This window comes from Myxine glutinosa, chromosome 4 (genome assembly GCF_964187855.1).
Source record: "Myxine glutinosa chromosome 4, kmMyxGlut1.1, whole genome shotgun sequence".
NCBI lineage: Eukaryota > Metazoa > Chordata > Myxini > Myxiniformes > Myxinidae > Myxine > Myxine glutinosa.
The window spans coordinates 71914815-71926987 of record NC_136264.1 but is presented as its reverse complement, the minus strand read 5'-3'; the positions used below and the strand labels follow the sequence as shown (position 1 = coordinate 71926987).

Here is a 12173-nt window from a genome sequence, read left to right as displayed (position 1 = left end):
TCTTGTTGTTTTCCCTGTCAGAAGCCTCTTGAGTGACTATAGACAGCATTAATGAATGGCTAACCACGAGAACTGAAGGATTTCATTATGAGGGTCATTATTTAAAGGGAAAGATCCCGATACAGAATCACTCAAGCATGCCATTGTTGATCAACCAGGTGATTGAAGTGAAGTTCCCGTTACATAATCAGCCATTACAATTGAAGAAACGTGTTTGTAAAGCTGCACATTTCAAAAAATGAAGGTGATAAGTATATTTTGATGTTCAGTTTATAATTCTTAAGACAATCTACCTATGAATCCCATCCCTACCCTCCCTCCCCTTTCCACGTAACAGTGTTATAATACTTGAGAAAACCAATCGGCAAAGAATCGGAATAGCAGACGAATGTAGTAGATTGAGATTCATCAGCTGCATCGCTTACCAATGCCCTGAGTGCAGTCGGAGTTGTTGTTGCGGTTGCTGTTTTCACTACACGGTGAAATCATTGATTTTACAGCAACTTGATGTGATCCCTTTCGTTTGATCTGCCCAGCTGGGAGACATCCATGGAACAACATTATTCTTTGCTGTTCTGCTTTGCAGTGCAGGCGTAACCTGCTCAAAAACACGATTTCCATATCCACAAGTACATTGATTTAAAACAACGAGCTTACCGTGAAATGGGGGGGAATAGGGACAGCAAGGTGAATAGGGACACAAACTGGAAAAAAGTTCGGAAACTTTTTTCGCTGAAAATTGATAACCATACTGATTTGTTGATATTTGGGTTGAAAGTGTTCTCTTGTTTTTTTAAAAAGCAACTTATAGTCCCTATTAACCCCATATATGGGTTAAATAGGAATAAATAGGGTTTTTATGGCTGTCCCTATTCACCCCGTTTTACGGATGGATAGGGACAGTCATTAATACAAAAAAAAAAAATCAAGAAATAGGGACAGTTTGGAGAAACCTTTTATCCCATATTTTTTTTCATTGGCACCGTGGTTTATATTATGGGTGCATATTATGTGCATCCATCTGAGCTATCAATTTAGCAATAAGTTGGAAACTCAGGATTGTTTCTTGATTATTATTTTTTTGTATTAGCGACTGTCCCTATTCACCCGTGAAACGGGGTGAATAGGGACAGCCATAAAAATCCTATTTATTCCTATTTAACCCATATATGGGGTTAATAGGGACTATAAGTTGCTTTTTTTAAAAAACAAGAGAACACTTTCAACCCAAATATCAACAAATCAGTATGGTTATCAATTTTCAGCGAAAAAAGTTTCCGAACTTTTTTTCAGTTTGTGTCCCTATTCACCCTATTTCACGGGACATCTTGATTGAGGCTCGTGGATAGAACAAGTTAATACAAAATCCGTGATAACACCAAATGAAAGTCAATGTATCACAGTTGTTCAAACATAATGGTTTGAACAAGAAAATTACGCTGGAAGAGTAAACCAAATATATATTTAAACTATGTATATAGAGTGGGGACTATATATACATACATACAGTACTGCTCTCCTCTCTGGGCTGGCTCCCCTGTCCCACATCTTGCTCAGCTCCATGCCTTGTAAACCATGACCTTCATGATCATTGGAACTTCCCACACTGAGGCTGTGTCTATGGGCCTATCCTTTCCAATCGCAGACAGGTCTGTAGTCACTCTCTCTTCTACCACCTCCTTTCTGGCTGGCCTTGTACCCTCTACTCTTTCCATGCTTTGTCTCCTCCAGGTTTATGCAGGGCACACATGGTCCACTATCAACCCCTTCTGGTGAAACTTCCAAAATCAAGACTCACTGCTCACCTCCACTCATTTGTTCCTCTTTTTTTCCCCACCTGTGGAACTAACTTCCACATTCTCTTCAATCTTATTCTTCCCTCCAGGTCTTCAAGACAGCTGTTCAACACCATCCAGACCATCCCTAATTTTCAGTTTTTCCAGTTTCAAATTTCATTTCAAATTTCCAGTTTTTTCCTTCTGAGCATTTCCTTCTGCATCAATCTTGTCCACCCCACACATCCTTTCCTGCCCCCATTTCTCCCAATGCCCATTGTTTTTCCAAGTCTGCCCCTATCCACTGTTGGTGTTCCCCTCCTTTCCCCACCTCCTCTCTCTATTGTTCCTTTTCTCCTGTTATGTCCTAATCAACTCAGTGTACTTGCTCTTCCATGAGAATTGACCCTGTATACAAAAATAACAAAACAATAAAATTATCGATGCCCGTGTGCGTCAACTCCCTCGGCCGGCAAATTGTTCTCCATCTTAGGAGCGTCCCCCATGTTGTTTGGCTTGGTTTTTCCCTGGATAAAATTACTTCCCACTTTGATAAGTCTGGTGTTTAGCCATGGTTCTTTGATCCAGAGTTTCCCCTTCTACCTATGTGGCATGATGGTAGCGTTGGGATCCGAACCCACACTTCCGAAGACACTTGAGCCTGCACGCAGAGCCTTTTTTTTTTTTTTTTTGTATACAAGATCGAGGCTCGTGTAAAAGCTAACATTAATCACAAAAAGACAAACTGACACATAAAACATAAGATAAAGAGAGCGGGAGACAAGATGGGGAGAGAGAGGGAAGCACACAAGTACAACATTTGAGAGCAGGTACATCGGGAGATCTGTGGGAGGGAGAGGGCTTGGGGGGAGAAGGCATGGGAAGGGGGGAGGAGGCACGGGAAGGGTTTGACCTCAAGTTTTTATGCCTCTGCCGACGAAGTCGCCATGTGCTCACCTCACCGCCAGGCTTTTCACGGAGGCATTATGTTTTCAGGTTGTCCGTCCGGCCGTCCGTGATAGGTTTTCATTACCGCAATAACTTGAGACAGCTGAAGGGATCTTAGTCAAAACTTGGTGCAGGTATGTATAATGAGAGGTCATGAGGGTCACGATTAACTGATTCGATTTTGGGATCATAAGGTCAAAGGCCAACGGTCAGAGGTCATGCTAGGTAAAAATCCTGTTACCGCGATAACTTGTGAACCAGTGATGGGATTCTGATAAAATTTGGTACAGGTATGTAGAATGATGTAAAGATGAACTGATTAGATTTTGGGGGTCACGAGGTCAACGATCAAGGTCAAAGTCTGTAATATGTCTATAACTTGAGAACAGCTGAGTGAATGAATTCAAACTTGGTACAGATATGTATAATGATGTAAAGATTAACTGATTAGATTTGGGGGTAAAGCGGTCAAAGGTGAAAGTCTCTAATAGGCCTATAACTTGAGAACGGCTAAAGTGATCTAATTCATACTTGGTACAGATATGTATAATGATGTAAAGATTAACTGATGAGATTTTGGGGTCCCAAGGTCAAAGGTCAGAGGTCATGTCAGGTAAAAATGTGATAACTTGTGAACAGCTGAAGGGATTTCAATTAAAACTTCGTACAGGTATGTATGATGATGTAATCATGAACTGATTAAATTTTGGGGTGAAGAGGTCAAAGGTTTGGTTTTTTGGGGTCAACGGTCATGTCAAGTAAAATGTGATAACTTGAGAACAGCTGAATAGATTTAAAGCAAACTTGGTACAAGTATTATAATGATGTAATAATGTGGGCGGAGGCATATCGGTCGATGTCGTGACGTCGAAGAGTGTCGTTCTAGTTTTCCATGAACCAAACTTTGGGTGGCTAATTGGATGGAAATTAGTGGGTGATTAGAGTGGCACCATTGAGAAAAACTGAGTCGATTAAGCCTAACTTTGTTTTTTTTCCTTTTAACTTAACTTATTTCTAACTTATTTGTTACTTTGTTCCTAACTTTGTACTTTGTAACTTTGTACTTTGTTCCTAACTTATTTGTTTTTGAAAGTTCTATTTCTAAGGGCTCACTTTGAGTAGTTAACCTCACACAAGAACTGTACACCAAATGTTTCCACCCTGGAGCTGTTGTTTTTCATGGAGATGTAAATAACTGCTTCATTACATGCATTTTTTTTTTACACATTAATGGAACTGTATATAATACGTTTTGTAGTGAAATCGTATCCGTACTGAACCCGGGTGGGGATGCTCGCTGCTCGCTGTCATTGTTGTCCCCACTAGGGGCGTGACTATAAGACCCGTTGCTGTGTCAGTGCTCCGAGACTTCTCCCTTGTGACATGTTACATCGGTAGCCTCGTTAATGGTACGCCTTTATAGAATATCTAGCTTGCTTGCATTGACTGATATGGATGGCTTTATGAGATGTCGCATCGTATGCTTATTGTGTATTTCTACTTACAGGAATGATCTGATGATCTAAATGCAATTAAACCAAACCGTTGGACTAAAGTTGTGCGGACCTGAATGGTTTTCCACAACACTTAATTGCATTTAAGATCTGCTGACATGGCTGGCAACAAGACGTTGACGGTGTCCATTTTCAGCGCCGACCCACAAGCCACGGACGGAGGCTTGCAACTCAAGCACTGGCTCCGACAACTGGAGCATCTCTTTGATGAGCCTGAGACCGCTCCGACGCCTGCCGCGAAGCTGGCAATATTACACTCAAAAATCGACTACCGGGTCTACCACGCGGTCGCTCAATGCACGACGTATGATCTTACCATCGCGGAGCTCAAGCGGCTTTATATAAAAGAAAAAAGCCCTGTGTATGCGCGTTATTTGCTGCAGACGCGGCGGCAGCAGCCCAACGAGCCTATGGATCATTACGCCCAGGAGCTCCGGCAGCTCATGCTGGACAGCGCCAAGGAGCCACGGACTCCCGAGCAGGCTAAAGATGATCGACTTTTAGATGCCTTCATAGCAGGGGTCTCCTCCCAGGAACTACGTCTCAAACTCTTGGAGAAGACCGACCTGACCTTCGCTACGGCGGTTGAGCAAGCGACGGTGTATACCGAAGCGCGGATGCAATCGAACGCCTATGATCGCACGCGCCTTTTGGCGGGCACCTCACTACACGCCCGGCCGGAGAGTACCACTGACGAGGACGTGGATCCGCCTGCTGAACTCCGGGATGCTCCGGAGGATGACCCTACCCTGACAGCTGCCGTTACGACCAGCAGACCCAAGGCCTTGCGCGGGGCCGCATGTTTTTTTTGTGGAGGGCCTCGTCATGCCCGAGTCGTGTGTCCGGCACGTGACGCTATTTGCCATTTGTGCTCGCTAAAGGGACATTACGCGAAAGTGTGCAAGAAATCGGCACGCGGCTCGCGGCCCTTCGACTCGCGCAGCCGCGGTCGCGCAGGCGCGGCAACCTTGAACGGGCTTGTAGCAGAACCCACGAGCCCAGCGCCTTACCCGACTTCGAAGGGGAGGGCCCCTCTCCGCGGCCCGCTGGGCGCGCAGACAACCTTGACTGGCGCCACCGGACAGCCACCAACGTCTCATTCTCCATCGGGGACAAAGGCCGCGTCCTTGGCCAAACCTCGAGCCACGCAAGGGAAGAAACAGCTTTCGAATACTACGGAAGCCTTTTGTCAAAGCGACCAAACGAAAAAGGCGATTTCGAATACTACTACGGAAGCCTTTTGTCAAAGCGACCAAACGAAAAAGGCGATTTCGAATACTACGGAAGCCTTTTGTCAAAGCGACCAAACGAAAAAGGCGATTTCGGCTACAACGGAAGCCTTTATCTGCCAGGAGTGTCAAAAGGCGATGCCAAATACTACGGAGGCCTTTTCTCATCGGATTTTGAATCGCGAAACACCGGAATGCTGGGGAAAGCCCTCTGATGACGATAATGGATTCCCCATGGTCAACGCAGACACCGGCCACGATCGCAAAACTGCTGCTGGTGTAGGATCCACCCGCGAGGCTGGTCCGACCCATTCGGGGGGCTCAGTCCCGCTCCCAGCTGCCTCGTCTGGCCTGGCTCAAGCCCTTATTCCCCTTATGGTTGAGGGCCATTGTGTTCAGGCCTTGGTGGACACCGGATCTACGGATAGTTTTATCGACCAGCGACTTGTGCTCAGGCATGGATGGCGGATCGGGCGGTCTACGAGACGGATCTTCATGGCTTCCCAGGGACTCCGGCTTAGCACCAAAGGGGAATGCCGATTGAAACTAGTGCTAAAGGGACGGGTTTTCCCTGATGTACACCTTATGGTTTTACCCGCATTATGTGCTGATATTCTGCTAGGACACGATTTTCTTAAGCTGCATGGACGTCTGGTAATGGAGTTCGGTGGGCCTGACACCCTTGTTGTGGGGGCGGACGACGCGCTAACGGTGTGCGCCCTAGCGCAAATGGACGTCCGTCCGCTTTCACTTCCCCAATCTAACCTCCGACTGTACCCCTGTCGCGGTAAAATCGAGACGCTACTCTCGCGCGGACATGCAATTCATTGCGGACGAAACGACTCAGCTCTTGAAAGACGGCATTATAGAACCTAGTAGGTCGCCGTGGCGTGCCCAGGTCTTAGTGGTGCGCAGTGAGGCCCATCGCAAACGCATGGTGATCGACTATTCCCAAACGATTAACCGCTTTACACAGCTGGATGCCTACCCCCTTCCGGGGATGGACGCGCTAGTGCAACAGGTGTCCCAGTATTCGGTCTATAGTACTCTCGATCTCCGTAGTGCGTACCACCAGATCCCTATCTCTAGGGCGGATCGTATCTATACCGCTTTCGAGTCGGGGCAGCGGTTGTACCAATTCACACGATTGCCCTTTGGGGTGACGAACGGGGTCGCTTGTTTCCAGAGGGCCATGGATGACCTCGTTGCGCGGGAGCACTTAACCGATGTTTTCGTCTACCTCGATAACCTTACGGTTTGTGGATATGACCAAGGGCACCATGACGCTAATCTGAAGCGCTTCCTTGAGGTCGCGCAACGGTATCACTTAACTATGAACGAGGATAAGTGCCGATACTCCCTACGCACCATAGATCTTCTGGGGTACACCGTGACCCATGGCTCTGTCTCTCCGGATAAGGAACGTCTGCGACCTTTGCTCGACATGGCCCCTCCCTGCGATCGGGCGTCCCTGAAACGCGCCCTTGGGCTGTTCGCCCATTACTCCAAATGGGTGCAAAATTTCTCCGCGAAACTTCGCCCCCTTGTGGCCTGCGACACTTTTCCCCTGAGTTCGGCCGCATTGACGGCCTTTGAAGGTCTTAAGACCGACATCGCCCGAGCCGCCGTAGCAACCATCGACGAGAGCGGCTCGTTCGTCCTCGAAAGTGACGCCTCGGATCAGGCCATCGCGGCGACCCTCTCCCAAGGGGGACGTCCCGTGGCTTTCTTTTCACGGACTCTTACCTCCGCTGAGCGGCGGCACTCGTCCGTTGAAAAGGAAGCGTATGCGATCGTCGAGTCTATTCGGCGATGGCGCCCGTACCTACTCGGGCGGAGCTTCCAAATCATCACGGACCAGCAAAGCGTTGCGTTCATGTACGACACCTTACACGCCCAGCGCATTAAGAACGAGAAAATCACTCGCTGGCGTATCGAACTCGCCGACTTCTGTTACACCATCAAATATCGCCCAGGGAAGGATAACCAGGCCGCCGATGCCTTATCGCGCCCCACTACATGTGCTGGTATCACCTCGTTGGAGGGCCTACGGGTGCTGCATGCTACTGCGGGCCATCCTGGCGTAACGCGTTTCGCTCATTTCGTGCGGAGTGGGAATCTCCCTTACTCGATTGACGATATCCGCCGTATCTGTCGCGACTGCGCTATCTGCGCGGAAATCAAACCGCGTTTCTATAACCCCCCTATGGGGACTCTGGTGAAGGCTACACGCCCGTGGGAACGCTTGGCGATGGATTTCAAGGGCCCTTTGCCGGTGTCGAGCGGCTCTCGCTAGCTGCTCACTATCGTTGATGAGTACTCACGATTCCCCTTTGCTTATATGTGCGCGGACATGACTGCTGCCACGGTGATGCGTTGCTTACAGAACTTGTTCTCAATGTTCGGTTACCCGGCCTATGTCCATACCGACCGGGGTGCAGTCTTCTTGTCTCAGGAGGTGCGCGGCTATCTGCTCCAAAACAACGTTGCGTCTAGTTACACCACGCCGTATAGACCCCAGGCTAATGGGCAGATCGAACGCTTCAACGGGATTATCTGGAGGGCCGTCATGCTCCATCTCCGGACCCACGGCCGGGGCCTCGATAAATGGGCTTGGTCGCTACCTGCGGCGTTGAACTCAATCCGGGCACTCCTGAGTACGGCAACTAACCAAACTCCCCACGAGCGTCTTTTCCACCACCCCAGGAGCTCGGGGTGTATACGGTCTTTGCCCAGTTGGCTCGCTGGGCCCGGGCCGGCCTACCTTAAACGGGCAGTTCGCGCGAGCAAGTACGACCCCCTTGTGGACAAAGTGCAGATTCTCCAGGCTAATCCTGAGCATGCTCGTGTGATGACGTCTGATGGTCGTGAGACTACTGTCTCCGTTCGTCATCTTGCCCCTTGCGGGGTCGACGACCTTAGTAGGGAATCGGACGAACCGGTCGAACCCATCTATGAGACTATGACCTCTCCCGACGCTCCCATCGCCGATAGTCCACCGACCCTCCCCCCGTCGAGACTGCCCGGGTCCGACGACTTGGCGTTACCCCCTTCATCACCCGACCCTGTTGACGCCTCTGACACCGGGGATACAGGGTTACGAGACGCCGTACCCGGGGAATTTCGAACGCGTGCTGGCAGAGAAATTCGCCGCCCGGCCCGCTACGGTTGGGCCGACTGATACTCCGCGCCCATGCTGACGCTCACTCGCTTTTAGCCACGCGGCCGTATAATTCTGACGGGGGGTGAATGTAGTGAAATCGTATCCGTACTGAACCCGGGTGGGGATGCTCGCTGCTCGCTGTCATTGTTGTCCCCACTAGGGGCGTGACTATAAGACCCGTTGCTGTGTCAGTGCTCCGAGACTTCTCCCTTGTGACATGTTACATCGGTAGCCTCGTTAATGGTACGCCTTTATAGAATATCTAGCTTGCTTGCATTGACTGATATGGATGGCTTTATGAGATGTCGCATCGTATGCTTATTGTGTATTTCTACTTACAGGAATGATCTGATGATCTAAATGCAATTAAACCAAACCGTTGGACTAAAGTTGTGCGGACCTGAATGGTTTTCCACAACACGTTTTAACCATAATTTTCTTTGTCTGCATTCTATAAATTTCATCGAATAACGATGGAAGTTTCTGGCCAGTCTACGAGTTAGATATGCAATCGATATTTACTGATAAAAATCCTGCCGCCAAGTCTAATTATGAGATGAAAACTGGATGGCTCAACTACCTCTTACTGATTATTATACAAAAATTTTAGTTATATTTGCAAAAATTGACGAAATAATATTATAAGCATTAAATATGCGGCTACTCATCAAATGTGTGAGTGCATAGCTTACCGAGTAGAGATGGAACCATGGCATGGGCTGTTTGGGGTAGTGGTGCTGCCATAGTTGTGATGTTTGGATCCCCTAGATTATTGGGTACTGGGCATCGCATGACCACAGAAGAGCATTCCACCAAATGGCCAGCTCTCCTGTCATTGGAGCGTGATACTGTAAAAAAAAAAAAAAAAAATACAAGGAAAGAGTACAGGCCCCATTTTACAACATGCTACAGCCATGAAGCAATTAGTACAAAGACTCCATGCTGATGATTTGTGATGCTATCCAAGTATAATAATTATATTATTGTTTCCAATTAATACTCTCATAGTTACTAACAACTCCACTTTTTGCGGTATGGTCCCAAAATCCATGGTGACGGACAAGTCTGCAGCAATGCCACTCAATTCTGGCCTGAAATTTCTTCGAGCTCAGTCTAAAACATTGAATCTGATCTGATGTCTGCACATTGTTCTTTCGCAATTAAGGATCATTTCAGAAGTCTTCCATGTGATTCCATGACCAAATGTTGTCAGCAGCCCAGTTTTCAGAGTTTATGTATCACTATCTGTCATCATTTGTCTTCGCTGGTCATACTTCTACACTGGCTTACAAGGAGAGACACCACCTAACTGGGAATTTTCTGCTCTCCTACAACAGCTTCATCCGCAATGCCATGGGATATGCCTTGCATCTGGGTGTAAGAGCCAAAGCTTCTCATCTGGCCCTCCTTGATTGCTGTGGAATCAAATTTCTTAAGTATTACTGACATCTGCTGCCATGAAGTAGAGATGCCTGGCATGCTACTTGCCTACTATAAGCAGGATGGTGGCTTATCATCCTTTAATGTTCAACCATTTATATTTCATACTCTCCTCAACCCATCGAGTGACCAAACTGCAAACACGTTTCTACCTAAAGGGATTTGTCTGCATGATGCAAGTATTCTTCCACCTGACAAGGAAACTCTGTTCGAGCTTGTTAGTTCTAGCAGTGTCCATGTGTTTTATACCTCTCCCCCCCCCCCCCTCCCCAACCCCCGCCTTCCCCTGCCTCCTCCCCCCAAGCCCTCTCCCTCCCACAGATCTCCCGAAGTCCCTGTTCTCTGCTGTTGTACTTGTGTTCTTCCCTCTCTCTCCCCATCTTGTCTCCCGCTCCCTTTATTGTATGTTTTATGTGTCTGCTTTTTTCATGTTTATTGCGTTAGCTCTTACACAAGCCTAGATTCTAGATTTAAAAAATTCTCGCCCGTCACTGAGCATGTACGTATGTTAAATCAAATGGACTGCTACACTGTATAGCATGTACCTTTTCTTGGCATTCCTCTTCTTAGAGGGCTCCCTGTTATGAATGTGTGCTTTAAACCCTGGGGAGCAGTAGCTCGCATTTATTAGCCCCCGTTGGAGTTTGTCATAAATGGTGGCTTATGGATTTGGTATCATCCGTGGGTACCCAACCATATCTCTGAGATGTATGGCCCGATTTTGTTCATACTTGGCACAAAGAGTACAACACATGGCGGTATACATATGCAGATCATTTTGTTTTGCGATGCGATCAAAGACGGCCGACTGCCGACAAAATGTTGAACAGGTCTTCAACCTTTTCTCGGACTTACTGCCATAGTTGGCAGTAAGTCCGAGACACGGACTTGCACGGATCAGATTTACCGGTCTTGTTCAAACTTAGCACACAGATAACGAATGATGGCTTACATATGCGCATCATTTTTATTTTCGAGATCAGATCCAATATGGCCGACCAGTGGCCATTTTGTTACTTAAACGTGTCCCCAACCATTTATTGAACATGCATGGTCCGCTTTTGTTCAAATTTGGCACAAGCACAGCACATGGCGGCATAGAAGTGCACTTTACTTTATTTTGCAATTGATCAAAGATGGCTCACATTAAGGCAGCCATTTTAGTTGTAAAAAAAACCCGATGTTGAACACGTCCTCAACCATTTCTCGGACATGCATTTGGCGATGTTGTTCAAACTTGGCACAAAGAAAATGAATGATGGCTTACATATGCATGTCATATTTTTGAGAACAGATCCAAGATGGCCGATTGGCGGCCATTTTGTTACTTAAACGTATCCCCATCCATTTCTCAGATATGCATGATGGGCCGATTTTCTTCAAACTTGGCAAAAAGACAATATATATGAGTATACATGTGCAGAAATTTTGTTTTGTCATTCGACCAAACATGGCCGACTGACAGCCTTTAACTCCATAGAGCAAAATTACTAAAACCACGGTGGGGGCTATGACATTTTAGGTATTTTTCCTCTTGTTACATCAAGGCCTGTGTGCAAAAAGGCAGTATACTGTCTTAGAATTCTCTACAATGTTACCATCTCTCCAATTTTGGCATCAGTACAATATTACCATCTTCTGTAAATGTACTTAATTCTACAATATTGCCACCATTCAGTCCACTGCACAAATTTAATCACTTAAGGTCGTCTATTTCCCTAAGAATATCTACATGTATTACATTAAGAGTTTCTTGAAATAATCTACATATCAGGCAGTCAAGCCTTTTTTCTTTTTTTTTTAGCAGTAACAGTGCTGAGAGCCCTTTTATAGGCTTTAAAGTGAGAGCAAACGATACTTTCTCCAAGCAAATAACATGTTGTTTTTGACTTGACCAAACAGCATTTCATGGATATCGCTTGCCTTTCAGTGCTGTGCAAAGTGTACAATATGTTTACACAGTACCTACCCATGTTCACCTGGATCGAGGCCAGAGTGACTTTTTATTTACGGATTTATTTTCAAGATTCCATTGTTCATCTCCCAAAGTCTACTCTTCATAGCAACCCTCCATTCCTTCACTCTGCTGCTCTCATCTAAGGAA

General features: G+C 46.8%; 1 protein-coding gene across 1 annotated transcript; it reads left to right on the top strand.

Annotated features, from left to right (window-relative positions):
- Window positions 1–4084: 4084 nt before the first annotated feature.
- Window positions 4085–9239, top strand: LOC144891482 (uncharacterized). Its single transcript, XM_078775101.1, has 3 exons — window positions 4085–4132; window positions 4231–5942; window positions 9110–9239. Exons 2-3 carry the CDS (start codon window positions 4336–4338, stop codon window positions 9237–9239), a joined length of 1737 nt encoding a protein of 578 aa, XP_078631227.1. The 5' UTR covers window positions 4085–4132; window positions 4231–4335.
- Window positions 9240–12173: the final 2934 nt, after the last annotated feature.